General features: G+C 40.0%; 2 protein-coding genes across 4 annotated transcripts in view; one reads left to right on the top strand and one right to left on the bottom strand.

Annotated features, from left to right (window-relative positions):
- Nucleotides 1-153: 153 nt before the first annotated feature.
- AHSA2P (activator of HSP90 ATPase homolog 2) lies at nt 154-13603 on the top strand. The gene is given in 10 exon segments (XM_073216833.1): nt 154-364; nt 7853-7938; nt 8849-8912; nt 9795-9824; nt 9827-9868; nt 11638-11783; nt 12170-12208; nt 12210-12269; nt 12818-12870; nt 13011-13603. Coding segments are annotated over 10 exon segments (903 nt in total). The 3' UTR covers nt 13183-13603.
- Nucleotides 13604-13746: 143 nt separating this feature from the next.
- Nucleotides 13747-26904, bottom strand: part of USP34 (ubiquitin specific peptidase 34) — a 241368-nt gene continuing 228210 nt past the window's right edge. For 2 of the 3 annotated variants that reach the window (XM_073212721.1, XM_073212722.1), the window contains exons 75-80: nt 26633-26756; nt 18762-18841; nt 16426-16566; nt 16176-16319; nt 15136-15295; nt 13747-14991 (exon numbers count right to left, since the gene is read on the bottom strand). In XM_073212721.1, the coding sequence (XP_073068822.1) occupies nt 14384-14991; nt 15136-15295; nt 16176-16319; nt 16426-16566; nt 18762-18841; nt 26633-26756 (1257 nt within the window). In that variant the 3' untranslated portion in view covers nt 13747-14383. Of the gene's footprint in view, nt 14992-15135; nt 15296-16175; nt 16320-16425; nt 16567-18761; nt 18842-26632; nt 26757-26904 lie in introns of those variants that run through there. The other variant, XR_012121111.1, reaches the window with a different exon arrangement.

Here is a 26904-nt window from a genome sequence, read left to right as displayed (position 1 = left end):
GTAGAAATCTGGCTTGAGAAGCACATTTGTAAGGTTAAGGGGTGGCAGGTCTCACAAGGCTGCTTGAGGGGAACTGGGCTGATCTGGTTTGGGCGCAGGTGTTTCCCTACCACCCCAGGATGAGCATGTGGACACCAGCTAAGGCTTCCATTCATGGCTCTGCCCTTCTTGTTCCTCCCTGGCAGAATAGAGTGGAATGTCACCCGCTGGTCCAAGGGGAAGCTACGAGAGCTCCTGGTGGGAATCATCCTGCAGAACGAGGCTGGCTGTGAGATCAGTGAGCTGAAGCAGGTGGAAGGCAAGACTTCCTGCAGCAGCCACAAAGGAAAGCTGATTTTCTTTTATGAGTGGAACATCATTTGGGGCTAAGAAAGGTAACAATCTCAGGGTACAGGTGGCTGGAAACAGCCTTGGGGCAGAGTCAATTGATTCATTATTCATTCACCAATAGATGTTTTTAGAATGAGTCCAATGGGCCTAGCACTGAGTGGCCCCTGAATTGCTGTTCAGAGTCCTAGACACCCTACCGGCACGTGGAGCTCCTTGACCCACAAGCTGGGGACCTCTCTTTATCTCGGCACTCGAGCTGCCTAGAGCTCTTTGCCCCTCAGCTGGGCTCTCATCAGCCTTAGAGTCTCCTGGAGCTGCAGTCTGGAGCACCCTTCCCCAGAGAGCAGCCTGCTGGCTCCTTTGGCTCTGTCAGCTGTCTGTCCTGAGTGAAGCCACCTGTTTCCATCCTATACAAATTGTAGATTCCTTCCCTGTAGTCTCTCTTCCTTGCTTTATTTCTTCCCAAGGCACTGATATTTGGTATACCGTATATGACTATGTAAATATCTTGTTTATTCTAGTTTCCTCCCTTCCCCTGCAGGGTTCATTAGGGCAGGGATTTTTTTAAATACCAGTTTTTTTGAGATATAATGTACATACCTAAAACTCAACCATTTACAGCATGCAGTTGATTTTCAATATATTCACAGAGTTGTGTAGCCACCACCACTAAAGTCAATTTTAGCATATTTTCATCATTCCCAAAGCCCCTGTACCCATTAGCATCACTCCGTCAGTCCTTGGCAACCACTAATCTATTTTCTACCTCTCTGGGGTTCCCTGTTCTGGACGCTTCGTATGAGTGGAATCCTAGAGCATGTGGTCTTTGGTGACTGGCTTCTTTCCCTTAACATGTTTTCAAGGTTCATCTGTGTTGAGTGTTTCATCCTTTTGTTCACCTGTTCATCAGTTGATGGATATTTGGGTTGTTTTCACTCTTTGGGTCTTTTGATCAGATATAGATGGTTTTGTTTCCTGGCCCAGATCACTGTCTGAAATGTGTGTGTGTTTGATGAATAACTTTCTCCCATAGTGCCTAGCTCCTGGTGGGGTAGACAGTCTGCGCTCAGTGAATACTTGCTGAAGTAACTGTGGATGTGAAGACAAAAGGGGAAAAGGAAGAGGAGAGAGAGGGAGATCTGGCCCTGAAGGTGTGCCCTGTTGAATTTGGGCTTCAGCTCAGGGTTAATTCCTTTCTTGAGAGTCTGGGTCAGAGAGCCACCCAGTAAGCCAGCTTGGGCGTTGCCAGCTCCAGCCTGGCCCAGACCTAGGGAGGTGTTCAGCGAGCCTCAGAAGTTGCCCACACCTGCCTTGGAATCTTCTGGCTGGGGCTTTGCTCTCAGTTGTTCCCCCCATGGCTGCTGTGGCTGGATCATAGCAGGGTCTGGCCTCTTATAGCCCACCCCACCCCTGGGACCCTTCCCTCAGGGGAGCTCATGGCTTTTTGTCTCTTCTGTCCCCCTTACCTCAAAGCAGCAACCACCTTCTGTGAGCGGTAAACTCAGCTATTTCCAGGCAGCAGCCAGAGGGCACCCCGTGCTTGCTCTCCTGGCGGTGGGCCCCAGAGGTGGCAAGGGGGATCCACTGGGGAGGAGACAGCACTCTGGTCTTGTTTTTTGGTTTTGTTTGGGTTTTTTTTTGTATATTTTCTTATAGCCCAGTTCCCTCAAGCAGCCTTGAGAGACCTGCCACCCTCAAACTTACAAGTGTGCCTTTCAAGCCATATTTCTACCAAATATCTTTTAACCCTCCTGCTCAGTTCCTTAAGATAATACTACCCACTATGTAAAGTAGTATTTTCTCTTAAAATTGGCTTATTTATTTTTTGTACAGGTGATGGTATGTGTATATATTATGGAATGATTACTATAGTAAGGTTGATTAACACAGCCATCACCTTATATAGTTACAATTCTTTTCTGTGTATGTTGAGAACTTTTAAGATTTACCCTCTTAGCACCATTAAAATATACAGTACAGTATTGCTGACTATGCTCACCATGCTGTACATAACATCCTCAGAACTTATTGATCAATGAATAACTGGAAGTTTATACCTTTTGTATCCTTTGACCACTTACACCTCCAGCAACCACCAGTCCACTCTCTGTTTCTGTGTGTTTTTTCTAGATTACACATGTAAATGAGATCATACAGTATTTGTTTCTGTCTGACTTATGTGACTTAGCATAATGCCCACAAGATCCATCCATGTTGTTGCAAATGACAGGAGTTCCTTATTTTTTATGGCTGAGTAATATTCCTGTGTGTGTGTGTATACAAACATGTGCATTACACAAATACCACATTTTCTTTATCCATTTATCCATCAATGGACATGAGGTTGTTTCCATGTCTTGGTTACTGTAAATAATGTTGCAGTGAACATGGGGTGAAGCTATCTCTTTGAGATACTGATTTCATTTCCTTTGAATATTTACCCAGAGGTGGGATTGCTGTATCATACGGTAGTTCTATTTTTAATTTTTTGAGAACTCTATAGGTTTTTCCATAGTGGCTGTACCAGTTTACATTCCTACCGGTAAGTGTGCCAGTGTTCCCTTTTCTCCACATCCTCACCAATACTTTATATCTCTTTTTAATAATAGCCATTCTAACAGATGTGAGGTGATACCTCATTGTGGTTTCCCAGGTGATGAGTGATATTGAACACCTTTTCATGTTCTTGTTGGCCATTTGAATATCTTTGCATAAATGTCTATTCAGATCCTTGGCCCATTTTTTGATTGGATAGTTTGCTTTTTGTTTTTGATTCTATGAATTCTTTATATATTTTGGATATTAATCCCTTATCAGATATATGATTTGCAAATATTTTTCCCATTTCATAGGTTTTCATTTTGTTGATGGTTTCCTTTGCTATGTAGAAGCTTTTTAGTTAGAAGTCCCTCTTGTTTATTTTTGCTTTTGCTTGTTTTTTGTGTCAAATCTAAAAATCATTGCTAAGACCAGTGTCAAGGAGCTTACCCACCTGTATTTTCTTCTAGGAGTTTTATGGTTACATGTTTTAAGTCATTTTAATCCATTTTAAGTCACTTTTTGTGTGTGGTGTAAGAGTGTGGTCCAGTTGCATTCTTTTGCTTGTGACTGCCCAGTTTTCTCACCACATTTTATTGAAGAGACTGCCCTTTCCCCACTGTATAGTCTTGCCTCCTTTGTCATAGATTAATTGACCATATGTGTGGAGGTTTATTTCTGGGCTTTCTCTTCTCTTCCACTGATCTGTCTTTTTTTATACCAGTACCACACTATTTCGATCACAATCACTTTGTAATAATTTTGAAATCAGAAGTGTGCCTCTAGCTTTGTTCTTTCTCAAGATTGCTTTGGCTATTTGGGGTATTTTGTGGTTCCATACAAATTTAAGATTGTTCTATTTCTATGAAAAATTACATTCAAATTTTGATAGATATTGCATTGAATCTGTAGATTGCTTGTTATTTCTATTCTTCTAACTTCAGGCTTATTTTGTTCTTTTTCTAGTTCCCTGAGGTGTAAAGTTAGGTTCTTTGAGATCTTTCTTTTCTCTTTATGTATGTATTCATCACTACAAACTTCCATCTTAAAGCTGTTTTTTGCTGCATCCTGTACATTTTGATGTGTTGTGTTGCCATTTTCATTTGTCTCAAGATTCATCTAAAATTTCCCTTTTGATTTCTTTGAGCTGTTGGTTTTTCAGGAGTGTTTTGTTTAATTTCCATGTATTTGTGAATTTCCTAGCTTTCCTTCTGTTATTTATTGTTTCATTCCATTGTGGTTAGAAAAGATATTTGTTAAAATTTTGTCTTTTTTTATTTGTTGAGACTTGTTTTGTGGCCTATCATATGATTTATCCTAGAAAATGTTCTGTGGTGCTTGAGAAGAATGTATATTCTGCTGCTGTTTGATGGAATATTCTGTATAGGTCTGTTAGGTTCATTTGGTTAAATTTGCTATTTCCTTACTGATTTTCTGCCTGGATGATCTACCCATTGTTGAGAGTGTGGTTAAAGTCCCCAGGTACTATTGTATTGCTATTTATTTCTCCTTTTAGTTCTGTTAGTGTTTGCTTTGTATGTTTAGATGCTCTGATGTTGGGTACATAAATATTTACAATTGTTATATATTTTTGACCCCTTTAACATTATTTCTCTTGGCTATTTTTTAGCTTAAAGTCTACTTTGTCTAATATAAGTATAGCTACTCGTGCTTTCTTTTGGTTACCATTTGCTTGAAATATCTTTTTCCATCCCTTTACTCTTAATTTATGTGTGTCCTTAAAGCGTAAGTGAGTCACCTATAGGCAGCATGTTGTTGAATCTTGTTTTTAATTTTTATCCATTCAGCCATTTTCTATCTTTTGATTGGAGAATCTAACCCATTTATGTTTAAAATAATTTTGATAGTTAAGGACTTACTATTGCCATTTTGTCCATTGTTTTCTGACTGTTTTCTAGATCCTGTGTTCACTGTCTCCTCCTTCATCTTCCTTGCTGATTTATTGCCTTTTTGTGGTGGTAAGTTTTGACACCTTTATCATAATTTCTTGTATCTACTGCAGGTTTTTTCTTTGTAGTTACCCTGGCTAATATACAACAACCTATTTAAGTTAATAACTGATAATACATAGAGAAATTTGTACTTCTCTTTCCCCTCACATTTTAGGTTATTGATGTTACAATTTGCATCTTTTTTATATCGCATATCTAATAACAAGTTATTGAAATTATGGTTATTTTTAATATGTTTGTTGACTTTTAGAGTTGTAAATGAATTATGCCCCACCATTGCAATATTAGATAATCTGACTTTGTTACCAGTGATTTTATACATTTGTGTGTGTTCCTGATGCTGATTAGCATTCTTTTATTTTAGCCTGAAAGATGCCCTTTAGCATTTCTTACAAGGCAAGTATTGATGAACAACCTCAGCTTTTGTTTGTTTGGGAAAGTCTTTATCTCTCCTTCATTTTTGATGGATAGCTTTGCTGGATATAGTATTTTTGGTTGACAGGCATTTCTTTTCAATATTTTGAATATGTCATCCCACTCTTGGCCTGTCAAGTTTCTGTTTAGAAACCCACCTGTAAGCCTTGGAACCTCCCTTGTATGTGATGAGTTACTTTTCTTGCTGCTTTCATTATTCTCTGTCCTTGAATTTTGACAGTTTAATTATAGTGTGCCTTAGGGTAGCCTTCATGTTTAGTCTATTTGGGAGTCCTGTGGGCCTCAGGAATCTGAATGTGCATTTCTCCTCTGTGGTTTGGGAAGTTTTCAGTTATTATTGCTTTAAATAGACTTTCCCTTTTTCTTTCTTCCCTTGGATTCTCATAATGCATGCAGTATTTTTTTATGGTATCCCATAAGTCCTTTAGACTTTCTTTACTTTTTGATTCTCTTTTTATTTTGTGAATTTGAGGGGCTAATTTAAAACAACCTATGTTTTAATTCACTAATTCTTCCCTTTGCTTGGTTGAATTAGATATTGAAGCTCTCTACTTAATTTTTCAATTCAGTCATTATGTTCTGTAGCTCTAGGGTTTCTGTTTTGGTACTGCATGATTTTCCTAACTTGATTTAGGTGTCTGTCTGTGTGCTCTTGTAGGTCACTAGGCTGCTTTAAGAGGTTTATTCTGCATTCCCACTCATGCAGTTTCATAGGTCTCCCTTTCCTTAGGGTCTGTTATTGGAGCTTTATTCATTTCCTTTGGTGGTATCATGTTCACCTAATTCTTCCTAAGCCTTGATTCTTTGCATTGGTATCTGTGCACATAAATAAGTGGGCTTCTTGCAGACTTTACAGGTTTGCCTCGGCAGGGAAAGACCTCCACTGTTCAGCTGAGCTGGTGTTACTGGCTCATCAGCTCGCTGTGTCATGGCAGCTGGGCCTTGCTGTTGGGGCCTCAACGTGGGTGGTGCTCTGAGGCTGGGGGCTTGCTGCTGGCTCAGCTGTGTTTGGTTGGGTCTGCTGGAGGGGCTCCATGTTCATGCAGGGCCACTAGCTCAGCTCCCTGACTGGATGGGGCTGGTGGCAGTGCTGCACAGTGACGTGAAGTCCCTTTCTGGACTGCCATGATTGCTGCTTGACATGGTCACTGGCTGTGTTCCCTGGCAGGGCAGTGCCACTAGTTGGACTGTGATTGGGCGGAGCTGTAGGCTGGTGGGGACTCAGGTTACGCTCCCTGACCAGATGGGGCGACTGGCTGAACTCTGTCCAGGAAGGGCCACAGGTGGAGCTTCATGGTTGGACCTGGCCTCAGGCTGTGCTCTGCAATCAGGTGGGAACATACCTGTGCTCTGAGGTTGGGCAGGTCTGCAGGCGAGCTGCCACAGTTGGCAGGGCCCTGGCTGGGCTCTCTGGTTGGGAGAGGCCTCCAGTGCCCACTGCAGATGGCAGTGCTAGCAGCTGTGCTCCCTCGTTGGATGGGCTTGCTGTCTGGGCTCTGTCGGCACAAGGCTGTAAGCTGTGTTTAACAGGAGCAGCGCTATAGGCTGGGCTCTGAGGCTGCTTAAGGTCACTGCTTGGGCTCCCTGGGTATGTGGGACCAGGGGCTATGCTGGACAGTGGGGCAGGGCTGCTGGTTTGGCTCCGTGTTTGAGTGGGGCTCTAGGCTGGGCTCCACAGCTGCCCAGGTACTCTGGTCAGGCTCCCTGGATGGTCAGGAATGGAGGCTACACTCAGCAGTTGAGTAGGGCTGTGAATTACCTGCCTGCCTGTTGGGGGCTCCACAGCCGGCTTCAGCCCATTGACTGGGACCTCAATCAGGCAGAACTGCCAACGGAGCTCCCTGGCCAGATAGGGCTGCCAGCTCGGCTCTGCACGCAGGCAGTCTCTGGCTGGGCTTTCTGCCCATGTGCTGCTGCAGTTAGGAATGCGGTCCACACGGTTTGGTCACAGTGCTCTGGTGCTCCCTCCCTCCTGACCTCTCTTTCTGGTCCAGGAGGGTTCTTCAGCCTCACTCTGGGTTCTGAGATTTTCACGGTGGCTTTAGTCTATGGAGATCTGCTAGTTGGTCTTCTTGTGAGGGGGACTGAAGCCAGGAACAAGCTGTGTTGCCATTTTTGTGTTGTTACTGAAATCACACTCTGGTCGTAAAGGAGCCTGCAGAGAACTCTCTTAAGCCACACCCTCTCTCTGCTCGCTCACCCCGTGATCAGAACTCATCTTTCCTTTCTGTCCTCCCCTCCCTTATATGGCATCTCTTGGAGAAAGCCCTTTATCCTACTTTGACCTTGTTAAGAATATTGGGGGATGAATAAAGAAACATTACTTATACACCCACTTACTACGACCCATGTTTCCAGCCAGCCCGATTTCATGTGCAGTTCTGTTGGCCAGGTTCTGCCCCCACCTTTCTCGGTTGCTTACCTCTGATGAGGGCAGGAGAACAGGGTTGGTTTGGGCACCTGTGGGGGGAAAGCTGGGCACCTGCCCCGTGAGGCACCTGTTCCATTAGGCAGGGGAGTTTGGCATAAACCAGTTGTTAACTTTGGAATTGAAGAACACATTTTGCTCATTTTAGGTGTAATTAAAGAATCTGGTGCCAAGCAGAAGGGATTGATTGAAATACCCAGCCTTTCTGAAGAAAAGGGTGTAGATGGCACTGAGGTGAGGTATCTGATAGAGTTTCTTTCTTTCTTCCTTAAAATCAAGCTACAGACGTTGGACATTTGAAAACCTGTTCATCAGACTGTATGACTCCTGTGTGGTAGTGGTGGGGAACTGGGGAGGGCTTGTTTGCGGAGGAGGGTGGCTGAACCATGGGGTGTGGAGCAGAGAGGTGTGGGCAAAAGGAGCAAGGCCAGGAAGCCTGGGCCGCTCCACAGGCCCAGTGTGGCGCCCCGGCAGGCGACTGCAGCCTCAGCGGCCTCTCATCTGTGAAGTGGGGCCGACTCATCTTTTCAAGATGGTGTCAGGGCACTGTGACTCCCAGGTACCGTGAAGTGCCCCAGGCCGCACGCACAGCTTAGTGAATGGGATTTTGTTTTCCCTCCCCTGCATCTTTGCTGTTTCCATTGAATAGTGAAAACTCTCAACTTTTAGTTGTGATATCCCTTGGTTGTGTCGCGTGGTTTTCCATGAACTACCTACTATACTGTGTGCTGCTTTTGACTGGCTTTCCTAGTTCCCTTGGGAGATAGAGCCTTATGTGACTCTAATGCATGCTGAGTGCCCTCTTCAAGCTGAAAGGTTGGTTCTGGGCTAAGACCATTTGTACAGCAGCTTTATTTTCCAAACCAAGATAGTTTGACAAAGGGGCTTTTTTTGATTTGTGAACGTATTCAATGTGAGGACTTTCAAAGATATAAAAACTAAATCATATTGAGCAGCATGATGATTCACCTTTATTAAATTAAAGGTTATAAAATGCCATCAGATTGGGGCTGTGTCAGACGTATCTTCAGACATGTGGTTGCTGTATTCAGAGGCTGTGATTTTACTTTGTTATATTCAAATCCAACAGCTGAGTCTTTCATCGGCATGTTAAACTGGCCTTTTTAGATTCAACCCTTGGTAGCGCAACAGAACAAACTCTTTAGATTGCAACTGGGATCTGGGATCAGACCCGCCTCAACTGAATGGTAAGGACACTAATGAACACCTCATCATTCTGAGGATACCCCAGAGGCATCCCCAGAGCAGCCTTTTGATGCTTCCCTCTCCCTGTCCCACTTCTTCCTCCTGTTGCCTTTCTTCCCTCCCTCCCTCCCTCCCCTCTCTCCCTTGGCCACCCCCCACTTTCTTCCCCTCTCCTTTTCCCAGTTCTCCCTGCCAAAAGAGAGTAGCTGAAGGCCATGTTATTTGGAAATCTGATTTTCTTAATATACTGGCTTTGTGGTTCTAGATCAGCGCTGTTCAATAGAAATATAATGCAAGCCACATGTGGAGTTTAAAATTTTCTAGTAGCTAGCTTAAAAAAGCTAAAAGAAACAGGTGAAATTAATTTTGATATTTTTTATTTAACTGAGTGTATAAAAAATGCCATTTTAACATGTATCAATATCAATTATTATTGAGAGTATTTTACAATTCCTTTTTTTGTTTTAAGCCTTCCAAGTCTCCTGTGTATCATTTCACCCTTACAGCACATCTTAAATCAAGCCAGCCACATTTCATACTGGACAGCGCATTTCTAGACCCTGATAAAAGCCGTGGACTACGTGCATCATCAATATAACACATTTCATAGACACATACAATTTTGTATGCAAACTAAGGACTTCACATTCTAAGAGGTCCATTTAAGATTTGGCCAACTCAGTGGACCCTTGACTAAAAAAACCCCTTGTATCTTCTCAGACTCTGTGAGATCTTGAGTCAGATCTCTTACACCCATTTCTTCTTCCCTCCCCACCACAGCTTTTCTCTCAGGCATTTGTCCTGATGTTGTAAGAATACATCAAACCAGATGTCTTGTTAGGTTTATATTTTCTGATTTATAGGTGAGTAATGTGAGTAAAAAGAAAGAGATGGGGATATATTGAAGGATCTTATATAAATGCAGGCCCCGCCAAGGTCAGGGAGGCCCTTGGAGATTAACTGAAGGCACTTAAGACAGGCAAAGAAGGCATCCCCCCTTGGGAGCCAGAGGGTCCCTTTTCTATTTGCCCAGGTATGCTCTCCACCATGGTCTGGATTCCCAGGTTAGCTGGTGTCTGAGGCTCCAGACACAACTCTATGCTGCAGGGGTAAACTCGTGGAGGGGGAGAGCTGGTCATGAGTAAGACAATTAGAGACTACCAGTTTAGTGCACAGTGTGAACCGTTTTGCCTAATGATTTAATCAGTTGTATAATTAATTACTTGTTTCATGTCTATCTTCCCTGTTAGACTGTAAGCTCATGAGGGCATGGACGTTGTGTGTCATGTTCATTGCTGTCTCCAGCATCCAGCACAATACCTGACACGTAGTAGGGGCTTAATAAACCTTTGTTGCACGAATGAGTGGAAGTGACTGCACGAATTACAGTAGTAGTTGAGATTTACCAAGATAACCTGTCCCTACACTGTTGTCTTCCGTAGCTTAGAGAAGCCACCTGCCAGGCAGAATGGCCAGTAGGGCCTGTGAGTCTACCTCACTGCTGGACTCTGCTACCTGAGTATACAGGTGTGGGCATAGACGGGTTTGGGGCTGCCGCTTTCCCCAAAACACCAAAAATGTGCTTGGCCACAGGCTTGACTGCTTGCTGTGAGGGGGCAAGTTCTTGAGAGGTGGTGTGAAGCAGAGGGAAAAGTGTCTGGTTTTGACAGTTAAGTGAAGGTCATAAAAGCTAATAGTTGTATAAAGCTGAGCTTTTTGGAAAAGAACATTAGAAAATTTTGCTATTTTATCAATAACTACAAAGAAGTGAGGCATTTGAAATAAGGCTTTTGTTGCTGGGGAATTCATGTTCACATCAGTGCGATACGTAAAAACACAGAATGGTCTTGAAATTCTCAAAACAGCATAGGAATAGTTTATAAGTGATCAGTTCTTCTATTTTCTTACTTGTTCTTTTGAATTTTCTACTTTTTGGTCTGTACCTAAAAGGAAGGGTTAAAACTCTTTCTGTTGTGTTTCTTTGTAGAATTTACAATGGGCATGATTTTACTGACAAAACTGGGACAACCCAAGGACTGGCTTTTGAGAGGAGACAGTGTGAAAGGGCCTTGCAGGTGTGACCTCTGATGGCCAGTATGCAGGGAGGGGGAAGATGAGGTGCTTAACGTGAATGCCTCAAAGCTCTGAACGTCTTTTTAGGTTGGACCATAAGATAGCAAGGAGGGCCAGTTGATCCACCCTTGCATCCCCTGCCATTTTTAGGGGGAAATAATGAAATTAGACTTCCATCCTTGATGGAAGGGAACATATAAACAGGCCTTTCTTTGGGATAAATACTGAATTTTAGTTCAAGACAGTGTACTAACAGCAGTGTTCTTTGGTAGGCAAGAGATTACAATACAGGGTGACTTGGAGGCTCACATACCAGTGGAAGAACCTTCTACCAGGACTTTTGGATTGGAAGTTTTAGATCCTGTGCTTGGAATCTGGTGGGGGGATTGACACTCTTTTGCCCTGCATCTGCTTATCTTTATGCCTTTTGGGCCATATTTATATGTTCCAGTAGGATTTGGGGTCTTAAGCCATATTCTGGGAGAGAACAGAGCTGAAGGGCCATATGAACAATGAACTGTTCCTGTAGTAAAGACCAGGGCTGGTAGTGTTAGTAAGGCTTTTTGTGCTCTTCCCATGTGTCTAGAAGGGGTAGTGTGGAATTTGGCACATCTTATGTTAAGACTGGAAGGCTGAATTTTTGAATCTAAGCAGTTTTATCTCTTGGCATTCTCTCTCTTCTTCGGGTTCAGGCCTCCTCTCCAGTGGCACCGGGCGTAGGGGTCCCTGCTGTGGCACCCAAGATGGGCCTGTTCAACAGAGCTGTGGAGTATTGCTATGTCATCTTCACTGTGAAAAATGTTGAGTCACTTGTCAAGCTGGGGCCTTAAGTGCTGATATTGGGAGAAAATGGGCCGCAAAGAAATAGAGCTGGTTTTACTTCTCATGTGGTTGTATTTTTTTCAAATTGAAGGGATGTAGAATTGTGGTGGTAAAATTTTGGGTAGCTTCTGAAAAATCTTAGGGGGGAAAGGAGGCATTCTGGGGGGATATACCAGCATTTAGGGGATACATTAATTTACTGCTCTATTTCTGAAAGAAGAAGAAAGCAAGCTGTAGGGACGTTATGTACTCAGGATTTTTAAAAAAGTTACTATGGTTTGAGCTTTTTGTGTTAGTACTTTAATGTTAAAAATGTGACAGCACATCTGGAATAACGTATCTACTGTTTTTTTTGCTTGGTTAGTTGGTGCAAAAATTTTCTGCATCTGCTGAATTAGAAGCTAAAAAAGAGAGGGAAATTCCAAATGTTTGATGGGAACATCATCAGTGAATATATAGAATTGGTAAGTAATCTTAGGGTTAAAGAAAAGTAAACTGGGACTGACTTTCCACTTTTGCTGTTTTTAACTTGCTTTGGGCTTCTGAGCTCACAGTTACTTGAGAACTTTAGAAAGTTGGCTATAGAACAAGTAAAAAATGTTTTATATACTAGGTGACAGTAAAGATGAAGCCTTAGTTTCAGTAATTGTGCAGATGTCTGAGTCTAGAAGAAATAAGCACAATTCTTTGCAACCCTTAGTCTAGAAGTTTCAAGTTTCTGCTACCTGAATCATTGGGGTCCACAGTGCTGTCTGTGCAGTTGCTTTCACCCTTGGTATCAGCTGTCTTCTGATGACCAGTGTCACTGTCTGTCCCTGATGTTGTGCTGTTACATTTTGGCACTGGGGACAGTGAATTCTCAAGGCTGCTGGCGTAGAGCCTGAAAAACAGGACTGGATGTTGTTCACTCTCACTTTTAGTATGTAGGGGTTTTGATGAAAAGATTTAGTGTTTTCCTGTGTTGTAAGAAGTTTTAAAAGATGTTTTCAGAGGAATTTCCCCTTTGTTTCAGTTAACAAATGAAAAGATATGGACATGCAGGAACTGGCCAGAGGTATGTTACTAGTACACTTGGTTTGTTCTACGAGCCCCAAAACACGCAAGCTGTTCCCCCCACCAGCCATGGAAAGCAGTAGCAGGACCATATGGCTACATTAGCCTCTTCATAATGCAGTGATAAGCATCCTGTTTTCCTTCCAAAACAGTGTGTTAACAGTTGCACTGCCCTTTGTGCCTCCTCCAGGGCAAACTGAATTACAGTTGGACTGCAAAGGAGTTCCTGTCTGTAAGGAAGAAAACATGACATTCTGTTGGCAGAAGCAGCAATCTGAAGAAATAAAAGGCTTATTACTGCAGCTGACAACCCTAAATGGTTGATTTAGATTTTGTAAGTAGAAAAAGTATCAACTTCACCTTTTCCCTATTATTCCTTTTAAAAAAGAAACAAAAATTCAGTATACTGGATGAAATCCATGAACTTATACATAATTTAAAGCATTGTTTGAATCTTTATTATGACTAGACTGTTGAGTTAAAGTAGCAAGCAACCTGAAATTAGGTATTAACTTTACCTCCCATAGATGCTCCTCTGGGAACAGACTAAGTCCCTGAGTATAGAGAGCTAAGCTTGCTAAGACCAACTTTAGAGTGGGAAACTTATTTTACTTCAGGGCGTGTAAGGTGTGTAGCTCTTAGTGAAGAAGTGGCATGTTGCTTTCAGGAGCATGTGGCAGTGACGTAAGTTGGCTATACTGTTAACTCTCCTCCCTGCAGCAGTTACAATGTACTAGTTTCTACCTGGGGTAGAAAGCACTGAAAAGTCTATGGGATAAGGTACTTTTTAGACTAATAAACAGAGTATCTAATGGTTAAGTGCTTCCCTCATTCACGGTTTTCTCATTACTTTCCTCTGAGAAGACTGAAGCAACGTATGTAAACAAATGAAAAGTCATCACAATCAGTTTAATTAAGTGCACAGAATAGCAATCAGTCATGTCAATAAAAATAAAACAATTATTTTTACATCAAGTGTGCTTTATTTCCTCCACAGGTATTCTGTTAAATAAAGCACCATTTATATACTGCCAGGCCACAGCTAAAGAGGATTCTTTACAGAATCAAATTTCTTGTGGTTGTTCCGTATACAAGTAAACTTAATTTTGATAATAAGAACCACAGCGATCAGAGGCAATCTGCCTCTATTATAAGGTACAAAACTGGCACAGAGGACACCATATTATACACAGTAAAAATGCTGTAAGTTTAAATTACATTGTGCAGGGCCAGGGAACCCTGCTCCTCCCAAACAGCTGTATTAAATGAAAGCCACTACAGTGAACTCTTCATTACATAAAACATACCCACTATCTGATTGCCCTTTAGGAAGTATATTGAAGATAGAAATGCAAATTTTTTTATCTGGAGTTCTGCCTGACCAAGAATTAAGCCTATAAATCTATCTTGCCATTCAAGCAGAGAGCACTGGACAAACTGAAGCACAAAAACAGAAATAAGCAAAACTTATACAAACAGCATTGGGGGAAGGAGAACCTTAAAAGTAGACATGCTACATCTAATGTCAAGAAGCAGCTTGGTTTCCTTTGCCAGATATCCTTGTGACCACATGGATTGTGGATTCAATGGTCCTACACAGGGTATCTAAAATGTCATGTTGCTGCATCTGACTAAAGAGTCCTCTGGAATGGCCACAACTGAGTGATAAAGCAGCCTCAGGGTCCTGGGAGGGCAAAGCTTGACCATCACAGCTTCTCAAGTCAGCTAAGTCAGACAGAACTGCAGAGAGTGAAGTAGAAGGGAACTCTGATTCTTCCTCAGCTAGGTTAGAATCCTTGGAACAGTGAAGGTCTTTAAATTCTTTACAGTCTTCAAATCTACCATCACTGGACTGTTCTTCTGCATGCTGTGACCTGATATTTGATATGTCTTCTGAAAACGAAGATGGAACGTCCATTCGGTACTCTTTAACAGAACTATTTTCAGGGGAAGGAGGATCTTGCTCAGTTCCTGGATCGATAATTGAGGAGTCTCTTGTCTCATTGTCTGAAGTGCTTGTTGGGGTCAGGACGTCCCTGGTTTCCGTTTTCATGTCGCTGATGCAGCCGTCTCCAGTGTGCTCCTCGTCACTGCTAACGCGCCGTCTTTTCACAGGAGTCGCCCCTTCGTCATCTGTGAAAACCAACATCAAAACAAACTTTCCTGAAAGGAGTGTGTGGGGGGAAATGTCATTTTTAGCAAAGGCAGTCACACAACATGTTTTCTTCCCTTCTCCTGCCCTAAAGGTAGTGTTAGTCCAGAAAGCCAGTAACTAACCTTTAGTTTTTCTTTCTTTGGCTTCTTGCTCTTGGAGTGAGTTTCTCTGTTGCAGACAAGTCCTGCATTTGCTTAAAAGCTCTTGCAGAGTTGGAACTAGAGCTGGGTTTAACTGTTTGGGAGTGTGTACTGACAGGAGCAACGCAAGTGCCCTCAGGTCCTACAAAAATCCAGACATGAACACTGCAAGTTCTAAAGGTAACATTTTGACAAAATTGTGTCACACTTTATTGCACATGCTTACTTTTCTGGGAATCTATCCTGGTTTCTCTGGCATTTTTAGAAGAATCCTAGAACTTAGATAAAAGCCACTTTATACAACTACATTTCCCTGGTTCTAAGTCACTAATACCATTCATTGTTTTATGTACCATGCCACTAAGTCAGAATGAAGACTCAAATAGAAGAGGAGAAAAAGGACTCAAATGGAAAAGGAAAAAAAGAAAAATAGGAATTAAAAAAAAAAAAAAACAACCTGAATGATCCATGAGAAATTTAGGCTTTACTTATCTAGATACCATAGTTTCTCAAGTATGCTGATTTCTGGGAGATGTCACAAATATTTTTCCCATTTAGTTCAGCTATATAATCTCTTCTGCACCTAAGCATTTTTGTACTTGGGAGGCTGCTGCTGGACATGAACTGGTAGCACACATTCCCAGGGTGTTCCATTATTCTGTAACATGTCTAGCGTGGGAGTCTACACAAGACAATTATTTCCTAGTTTTAACTGGCTTTATAATCAGTAGATCATTCATCTGGTTGTTTCAGTTACTTACAAGCCATAGCCAGTAACAGAAACTTTGCAAGTGAACAAAGAGAAAGGAAGTATCTTCTCTTAGTAGTCTTATTGCCCTTACTATTTAATGACATTAGCACATGCCTTCTAAGCTAATAGTATATACATAAAAGGCACAGTAAATGCATAAATTTTTTAGAGTTTGAATAATAAAATTATAGTAAAACCATACTAAGGCCGAACTGAGAGTTGACTTAAGGAAGTTATGAAGGACATGGCTATTCTCTTCCATAACTCTTACCCCATTTAAAGAAGCACTTGCTTTGGAAATTTCAACTCTGTTGGTGAAATCAGATTGCAGATTCTGATACTGATTTATCAAGTTTGTAATAAGGGTGCTGATCAAATTGGCACAGTTTGCTTCAGAAAACACTTGACCTTGAACCTGAAAAAGATTAAAAAAAAAAAAAAATCTCCAAAGACCAACATAATGCAAAAACAATCACTAACTAATTGGAAGTAACACTCTGAGTTTCCAAAGTATCACATACCTTTAGAAGAAAATGTGTCATGAATGTGTAGACAATGTTGTTGTTTAGAAAGGTTCTTTCGTCCATTAGGATACATTTTATATATTCTGCAAACACAGGATCTTCACACAAAAGCTTGATGCAGTTTTTTGACATCGCAGACTGAAGTGGGGAGAGAAGTATTGATGGGTGACCTAAAATAACTGCACACCTTCACCATTCTGCTTCTGATATGCATCCAAAGTCTTTTAAATCTCACTGGAACGCCACTTTTAACTCTGTCTACTAAACTTTCAGTTACAACAACTCTCCTCCCAATAGTTATCTTGGACTATATGAGTGTTAGAGGAAGAGACTTGTAAGAAGTCCAAAACAGAATAAATGTTTTAAAAAGAAATGCAGCTTTAATATTTAGCATTAAGTCAGTTAAGGACTGGATAACCTAAACAGGAAAAGAGTTTTCAAGGGACCAGTTAATGGATAATTAATAGATGCCAAGCCACATGTAAAGATGTATTTTCAGAATTCTCTAAAATTATACCTTTTACTGTATAATCTCATCAGCAATAGTAATTTGGTGAATATCCTTAGTCCCCCCACCCCTCCCCCTTAACTATTGCAAAGGTAAACAAACCTCTTTTTCTAATTATCTCACACAAAGCATTAGTGGGTCCCAATATATGGAAATTATACTAAAATTTGGTTTTCCTGTTTTCAAATGGTCATGGCTCTTAAACACAAGTAGTATGTCTTTAAGTAGTTATGTTCCCTAGATTTGTGTGTGTTAATAATAGATCATTTATGTGGAAGACTTCTTAAAAAATAGGACAAAGTTTAGATATTATGTACATGTATACACTTATGTACTTTGTTAGAATAAGGAACCGTATTACGTAAATTGCTCATGGTCCCTAAGAAATTAGGAGTTATAACAGGACCAGGACCCAGGTCTTCAGATCCTTGGTGTCAGGAAAATCTGCCTTATTCTACCAATCACAGCCTCTGCCTGCTGCCTGTTTCTTGTACATGGTAGCTGCTGCTTTAGGGTTGACAGGCGCTTTGGAAGCCTTAGATGTTTTAGCTTTATTTTAAAGTAAGTTTTGGAGAATGGTGTGTGGGAAAAGAAGCCAAATAAAGGGAGCAGTAGAATGCAAAAGTAGATAAAGCAGTAGGGAAGCCAGAGGTGGTGGTAGAGTACAGGAAAACAAACAAACCCAAATCAGAAGGAAAGAAATGGGCAACAGGAGCAGCACGCGAAAAAACGGAGCTCTCCCATGTGCTGGACAGATGCTTGGCTCAGAAACCAACCGGCAGTTGTTTTCTGACTGCTGTGTCCTAAGCCATGTATGTGGTCAGTGAACACTACACTAGCCTTTCCAAGATTCCTACTATAGTAATAAACAAAATGCCATTTCTTCAAGGAATAGAGATTACTCAGATAGTCTCTACACTTGAGGAGCTCACAGTTTGGTACAAGGAGCTAGAGAAACAACTGTTACAGTACCACATCACACATCCATTAGGAAAATACAGAGTGCCACTGCCCACACAGGAAGCAGGACCAGACTCGCAGTATTTCAGATACTATGATGTGGGAAAAGGGTTTATGGCGAAGGAAAGCAAGCAAATTAATCTCTTCCTCTGGGGGTGGGCATATGCAACCACATAGGAAACCAATAGTTTTTTCAGGGTCTGAACAGAGTGGGGATCCTTTATGCTTGATCCAGGGAATGAGCCAAACCTTAGGACCAATCTGGTTTCTCCTTTCCCCTCCATTCTCCTCCACCATTTACAAGCATTATTCAGGTGTCCACTTTTATTTTAAGAGATTGGCTCTTAGATACTTAAGATAGAAGTGTTTTCTGTTCTCAGTGAGACTGTCAATAAGAAAACACATGCATCAGATTCTCGGAAAACTACTCTGAGGTAACAATAAATGAGAGGTAAAGGACAGACTGCTGAAGTAGTTTCTGCTAGAGCTTTGCAACAGCGGATGGGAGCAAGTGACAGACGGGAGACGGGAGAAAGGGGGAAAGCAAGACGTGGCATATGCCTTCTGCCCCTAATACCACTTTTGACTTTTACCACAACTGTTTATATTGACCTATAAAGAGGAGGAATTCAATTATGAATAGTTTATTTGGAGTATCCTATGATACAAATCTTCTAAAGTAAAAAACCTCAAAGGATAACTAGACGCCCGATAGCTATTATTTCCATGAGTCATGTTTTACCTGTCAAGATTCTAAAACATCCCCAATTTCCAGCCAGTTTTCAATCCATTGTTCCTAAAATTACTGACCAAATATGGTCAGATAAGATGAAAGACCAAATCATCTAAAACTCGTTTTCTTTACCTGAGTCTGGCATAGCTCAGTCCAAAGTTTGGGGAACAGTGCAAGATGAAGTGGCAAACCTTCATAGGCAACTAGGACACCTAATATTTGAAAAGAAATCAGAATAGGTTATAATTATAAATTTTACTACTGAGTTGTTACACTCTGCAGGTACAAATATTACAGCTATTTCTAGTCATAATTATGCATATTTTAAATGCTTTTAGAAATACATAAATTCTTAAAGGAAAGAATTCATTCCAATGCTTTAACCAGTAAAATAATTTAGAATGCAGGACACTTTGAATTTATTTCTGTAACACACCTCATGCCTAGAAGGATCTGAGGCAACTTAAACCAATTTTGCCTTTTGAATATTAGAACTTTATCTGGGACATTTCATAAGAGTTACTGCAAGTGGTTCCACAGCTTTCTTGGATTTAGGTACCACTGTGCATATTAGATAATCTTCGAAGAATAGCAAGGCTGCAGAGGCAGAGGGGTGCAAGGTCAAAAAGAGGATGCAGAGAATTAGAAAGTATGTTGTTCCTTCCTCTTTTACACTGTTTCGCAACAGGGAGAATTATCTTTATGGTAGACTTTGGTGAACACTGCTCTGACAGCTTAAAGCCTTGTCCCCAGCATCTTTTGGGTGGACCATACTTCACTGTATGTCAGCATCCTATTTGGCACCGCTAGGGTTTTAACCTTCCTCTTCTTGATGACTATCCCAGATGTCATGTATACCTTTAAGGAGTTCCCTACCCTCTGCCCTCCTACCTCTCAAAGCATGCAAAGTGCAATGTAACAGTCATACATAAATTCATCATCCTCCAGAATCCCACCTCCAAGGGCAGCATAATCATGGAGAAGGTGAAATATGATAAAACTATTCTCCAGTTAAGAAAAAATTATGAGTTAGACCTGAAGTTGGCCAACTGTCTATAAAGGGCCAAATAGTAATTTTGGTCTTTGTGGCCATATAAGCTTTGTTGCAACAACTCAACTCTGCAGAAGTAGTGTGAAAGCAGCCACAGACACCACCACATGAATGTGTGTGGCTGTCTTTCAATAAAACTTTATTCAGGAACACTGAAACTTGAAACTAAAAATGTAAAAACCCTTCTTAGCTTGCAGGTAGTTCACTGGTCATACAAAAACAGGCAGCATGCAGACTACTGCTTGCCAGCCTCTGGGTTATATGAAGGGTTTGAGAAAATCTAGACAAGTCAGCTCTCTTCTTTAAGGATCCCTAGACTCACTTTTGTACGTAAGCCTATTTAATTTCCTGTCAAGATCAGTCCCTTTCTAGAAATACACTCAAGGAAACTCTAATCCTTCTTCTTTATTCTAACCTAATCTTGTTGGGTTAGAGGCATTTACCTAATAAAACATCCTAACACGTGGAAACAAACAAGGGCATGTCATCAAAACTGCTGACAGGGAAGAAAGTTTCTATGCTCCCATGTCTCTGGCATGGCAATTACCCATAAAAGAGCAGGGGTTGGCGAACTGGCCCATGGGCCCAATCTGGCCCACAGCCTATTTTTGTGTGGCCATGTGAGCTAAGAAAGGGCTTTTAGATTTTTAAAGGACTGTAAAAAAACAGCCAAACAAAGAATATTCGACAGAGACCATAATGGCCTGCAAAGTCTACTCTGTGCAGAAAATCTGCCAACCTCTGAATAGAAGCTGCCTTGCTGTAAGCCTCAGGTAGAAGTATAAAATTATATACTGTCATTTGTTTCCCTAATCTTGTATTCTTTTTCCCCAATTATTTCTCAAAATAAAACATTCTTTGTTCCTATTTTCCCCAACTATGGAAAAGCCAGCACTACCACAACACAAAAAACTTGGGAGGCCTTTTGTGATCTAAGATCACCTCAGAGTAATATCCTGATATAATAAATACCTCTATTTGGTAAGTGAAGGAGGAAATAAACACCGACTGGCATCTATTGTGCTAAGTAATGTCAGATCACCACATTTAATTCTCATCAACTTTAGAAGGAATTACTTTATCCTCATCTCACTCTCTGCTTTTTGGATGAGGACATTAGGCTCAGAGAGAATATGGAGTATCTCAGCTCAGGTTCATCCCCTTAGCCAGTGAGTGATACAGTTGCATCTACCCCAGATTTATCTGATTCTAAAGTCCATAAATCTTTTCAGTAATCAGTGTTTCCCCGAACTTCAGTCATTCATACATCACTTTCATGACTGTTTTCATATCTGTCCATACCTATTCTACTCAATACTGTTCTTTAGATTCACTTAGGCTAATACACGTTAGGGTTTTTTTTAGGCACTGCAACATCTAGGACATCATGGATTTGGTGTCCAGTTACATATTTGTCATACAGTAAGATGCATACATATTTACCAATAGAAAAATTACTCTCCCTGGGCCAGCTTGAACACTATGCTCTGGAAAACACTGTCAACTATGGTGAGCTAAAGACACGTTTTTCACAGTACTATTATTTCTTCTCTGAGCTGCACCTCTCCTTTGCAAGACCACCCCTTCAGAGCAACAGAATTTTAGTTTCTTTCTAGCATTTTCACAAAGCACTCATGATCAGGAACAGCTTGGCTCTGTGACTCAGGCAGAGGCCAATGCCACCCTTCTCCACACACTTCTCCAGTACCTTCTGGGGTGTCTTACTGATTGGGTACAAAGCACAGGGAGATGGCACTCACCAAATTCTAAGGCACATGTCCAAGCCTTATCTCAGTAAACAGGACAGGCAGGTCTAGAATATACTGGCTTCTGTACCACTTATCTTTCTTCATCCTGGGACTTCAGGTGTATCCTCAGTAGGGTCCTCACCTGACCCCATACCCAACTATGAAGGAACTAATACACCATAATCAAAAACTGTTCCTAACATCTTTCCTCATTAGACCACCTCATACTGTAGAAGCTGCTGAGTGTGTTATTAAAAGAAAAAAATTTTTAAATAACATTTTTACCATTTTATAGGTACAATGGTAATTCAGATGACTGCTGTGAGAATGAAATATTTCATATATATATTTATGAGTTAGGGTTTCTCATATCTGAATTGTGTTATGATTCTTTGTCTAGTTTTCTATGAAGTGTTTACCCCATCCAAACATTATCAATGGAAAGTGATAGCTTTAGCCGAAGGATGAAAATCAACAACTAATGCTTCACTTCAAATGGAATCATCAAGACCTCACAGCCTATATCACACATTTGATTCTTCTAATTCCACTTATTGTGACTTTCTACCCACTAAAAGCAACCTACTGTTATTTATTCAGCTTCTCTTGTAGGTTACTGGGTAAAAAATCTACTGGCCCTACCATGGAATATTCAGATCCATGTGTCAGTTCTTCATCTTTCTAAATTAGCAAACTGGTAACCCACTGCTGAATTATAAATGTCTATTAAATGTAATTACTGTGTATTAGATAAATGGATTTGCCCTTGGTGGACTGGTAAAAGCTGGCATGTGATATACACTCAGTGACTGGAGTGAAGCATATTCACCGTAAGAAGCCTTTTGGGGAAGAGCTACTCAGTTTTTTCAATCAGTACCACCTTGACATAACCAAAAGGTAAAGATTGAAACCAGAACTATACTTTCTGTAATTTAAGTTTTCCTCTATTTATTAACTATACTAGTTTTTTAATTCTAGAGATTTTGGATTTTCTAAGTCCATCACAATGTTACTTGCAAAAAACTGATTTATCTTTCATTTATTAATGCATTAAGGAAACCTTCAAAAACAATGTTAAATAATAAAGGTGAGAAAAATTCTTGTTTTGTCCCTGAGAACATTATTTAAATGATGAAATCTAGGCATTTGCTCTTTAGTTTAATTTTACTTGAGCATCTCATTGTTAATTTTGCATGTGAACTGTGGTACCTAAAAAAATGTTGTAGAGTTTGCAGTACTATTCTATATACTTTTTAAGAGTTGTGTTTTCCTCCCAAATACAAAACCAATGTATGATCATTCAAATAATTTAAACCTTATAGACATTTAATAGAGAATTAAAGTATCCCATAATTTTATCCTTATGAATTATGTATATATTTTTTGCACATACCAATTTTTTTCTCGTTTGTAAGAACGTAGTCATATTCTGCATAATGTTTTCTAATTTGCTTTTTTCATGTAATCTAAGGTTATTTCTATCTTTTGTTATAAAGGCTAATACAGATGAACTATGGTTTATTTAAGCTCCTGTTTTGATGGACATTTGGGCTGTTTCCAGTTTTTACCAAATACAAACCAAGTGAAAATAAGCATCCTATGTAAGCTGTTGTACATTTTTATGAGTTGAGTAAGGTAGATTCCTTTATCTGATACAATCTAAATTGAGAATGCCAAATTATTTCTCAAAACTGACTCCATTATAAGATCTCTTCTTTGACCAAACTGTGTAAGCATGCTTATCATCTAAATTTTATCTCACAGTTAGGGGAAAAAAAAGAAAGAAAATAATTTTTGCTTTCTTTATTAGTAAGGCTTGGCAAGTGCTCATACAGCTACCAAATATTCACTTTTTTACAGTGAATTGCCTCATGTCCTTTGTGTATTTTACTTAATGTTCTTTACCATTTACTGAATCATTAAAAGTTTTTGCATATTGGCAATACTAGCTATTTATCTGCTAAAAATGCAAATATTTTTCCCATTAGCTGTTTGCATTTTAAAGTACGGCCTTCTCTCACATTTATTTTCAATTTTTATGCAGTCAGTATTTTCAATTTCTTATTTGACTGTTTTGGAGTTTTGTGTCCTACTTAACATGGTCTGTCAAATAACAAGGTGGTATCTCTAAGACAGTATGTTTTTTTTAATATTCCTACAATTTATTTTTCACAGTTGAATCTTTAATCCACCTGGAATGTATTTTGATCTAAGGAATGAAGTAGGTATTGAAGTCTTACTCCTCCTCCTCTCTGACTCAGAGGGCTAACCAATTCTCTCAATACTGGCCATTTCCCACAAGTCTGATGTCACCTTTATTATCTACCAAATCCTCATTTATCTCTTATGTTTATTTTTGGGCTTTTCCCCCACTGCTCTGCCTATGAATTTCTGTATCTGCATTACACAGTTTTAATCATTATCATTTACTTTTATATAAAAAAGGGGACAAAATACACCTGTATTTGCTGTTTTTTTTGCAGAAAACTAATAATAAAAATTGGGGGAAAGCCTGTGAGTGATAAGGTGATGTGTACCTTTTTGATGTTTTGAATTATGAACTGTATGTATTAAATACTAAACAATATGATAAAAAATTACTGTGTCTTTAGTAAATATTTTATAAATCAATAGGGCCAGTTCCTCATTATTACTCTTTTCAGAATATTTCTGGCTAAACTCTTATTATTTTTAAGTATCAGAATACTGGGTTTCAGACAGTTTTTCACTTTGTTCACCCTCCCTGAATTTCTTCCCTGTTTCTTTCTCCCCTAACCCCACGCTTGGCTGACCTCACTTCAAAAGCACCCCAATCCTCCCTGTTTCCTATTTAGCACTGCAACTCTAGCTCCTGCAATTCTAATTGACAATTACTACATAATTCCTTTTTACCCAACAAATCTTAAAATCTGGTCAGTTGCCCATATAAAAATTACCACAAAGACTTCCTTAAAACTGGAAATGACTTACAATCCAATATAAGTCTTAAGACAAGTCCCACCCATGGTCACCATATTTTGGCCCTAAGGCCATCTAACTGCAAGGCTCAAATGATTAAGGACAGAACCAATTTAAACTTATACTTCTCTTGTTGCCAAATAAAATTTCTTCAAGAAATTATGTAAATTAAGACTCCTTGTCAGCATTCTGTTCCCCACTGCAGTCATTCATGGGGGCTTTGCTTTCTCAAGCCCTTTCCTATGTGCCTCTCTCTGGAAACAGTCATTTCAGCTGGAATAGAGAGTTAACTTCAGACACCAGGACACAACCTTTCCATATATAAGAGGTGTAAAGCACTGTTTTTAGGTGTTTATCTTACTTCATATCCAAAATAATATCCAGTTTTCTGCATAACTAAGATATATCTATTTTCTTCAATAAGTGTTTATTTTCCTACTCAATTTGTCAGTTTATATCTAGAGCTGTGCTACTCAATATGGTAGCCACCAGCTACATTGTGTTATTTTATTTTATTTGGTCAAAATTAAGTAAAAGATTCTTTGCTTAGGCACATTTTAAGTTCCCAACACTCACCTGCATACATACTGAGACTGGTGATGCAGTTGGATAATATTCCCATCTTCATATTAAGTTCTATGGGCTAGTGCTTATGTAAGGAGCTAAATGCTATGAGGAAGCCCCAACAGTGCTCATGGTTTAAGAGTGACACAAGTACATACTATGGAAGCTGATTCAGCTAACATGGATGGCTAGGCATATATCCCTTCCCTCTTTCCCCTCCAACTGTAATTTCCCCAAAACTGTGTATTTGGGTTGATGAGGAAGACAGTCCTAAACAGGGTATAAAATTCATTATTTGAATAAAGAGTCAGAGCTTTTCAAGTGGCTAATATAGCTCCTCATATAACTTTCATCTAAATCTTAAGTACCTAGTTACCAAGAACTTTTCTTAAGGTCAGCATCTTTGTGAGTCCCTTGCCTTATTTGGGAGCAAGGCTGTGTTACTAGAATTCCTGGGTATTTGCTCACACCAGATGATTTCTAGGTTTTAGAGCTTTTTACCAAATGCCATGACCCAACTGTGTCATCATGAAATGGTGACATATCATTTCTCCATCTTGGCACTTCAGCCACATATATATCTATAAAACCAGCTAATGATAACAGGTAGAACAACCTTTCAAATCTTAAGACACTAATAACTTACCAACAAGATAGTTTTCTGAAGAGGAATTATCCCTGACAGATGTTAACACTTTAGTATTCTTCTTGGATAATGAAACCTAAGATAAGTTCACATCTTTTGCCCTACCTGTAATGGATCAAAACTCTTTCCATAGGAAGGAAAGGGTTGTGACGGAGAGGGACATGGGGATTTCTAGAGTGTGATAATATTCTATTTCTTGACCTGGGTGGTGGTTCCGTGAGTAGTTCACTTCCCATGCTCTGAAACAAAACTCCAGGACACTGGAGGGATGCTGGGCCATCCCTAAAGTTGACACTCACTGTACCCAGAGCCTGGGAACTCTGGAGGTCCTGAGATAGGGGTCATTTGGAGAAGGGCTCCATGTCTTCTAAAGACTTTTCAGCTAGAGAAAGTCACCCAAAGGGAGCAGTTCTCTAACAGGTCTCAGGTACATTCTTGGAGAGACAATATTACTATTAAGTAATTGGAGTTTTGTCCTCCTTCATAATCCACTAATGGTTTTCTATTTCTCCTATCTTCTTTTTTAAATTTCCCTTATTCTCACCTTTCCACTTTATGAAACTTACCTCCTAATTTACTCATATATGCACCTCTGCTTCACTCTGGCAAGCCCACTTAGCTTGCCTTTGCATTGCCAGCTTCAAAGCACAGCTGGCACTATAGATCTCATCTTATCTTCACTATCAGAGCTGGGGAAGTCCATCTCTAAGCCTGCCTCCCTAAACAGAGCAGTTTTTTTTTTTTAATTCTGCTGGGCAGATGGAGGAGGACTTGGGCTTCTATGTACAAAAGTGACCAGCCCTACTCCACACTCCTTTATAAGGCCAGCTGAAACTGTGGGCAGAACTATTCAATGGAAACCAGTAAGTTGGTGTTTTGTTAATAAAAATAAAAATGTTCCCAAGAATAATTATATTTTTAAACAGTCACTTTAAAAAATAAAAAAAAGATTGTCTCATTTTTTTTCCTCCCCTTCCTGAATGGCTAGGGGCTTAAAATAATTCAGTGGAATTTACTGCTCATCTTTTATACTTACTCAGCTTAACTAATGTTTCAGTAAATTTTTCACAGTTGATTGCAACTCGGCATAATAGATGGATGAATTGATGATAAGAAAAGAAGTAGTCTAGCAGCATACGATCATAAACGTCATCTTTGCCCTGAAGGTTAAAGATGATAAAATGGTTGCACTTAAATTGTATAATAAATTAAAGAGCATATTTTGTGCAAATGTAATAAATTTAACTAAAAATCTGATTAAATATTTAAATTCTATAAGAACCTAGCTTTAAATTCCAAGTTTCTAGT

The sequence above is a fragment of the Manis javanica genome, chromosome 1 (assembly GCF_040802235.1).
Source record: "Manis javanica isolate MJ-LG chromosome 1, MJ_LKY, whole genome shotgun sequence".
In the NCBI taxonomy this organism is placed as follows: Eukaryota; Metazoa; Chordata; class Mammalia; order Pholidota; family Manidae; genus Manis; species Manis javanica.
Note: the sequence above shows the minus strand (reverse complement) of the source record. Positions and strands in the feature narration are given on the sequence as shown.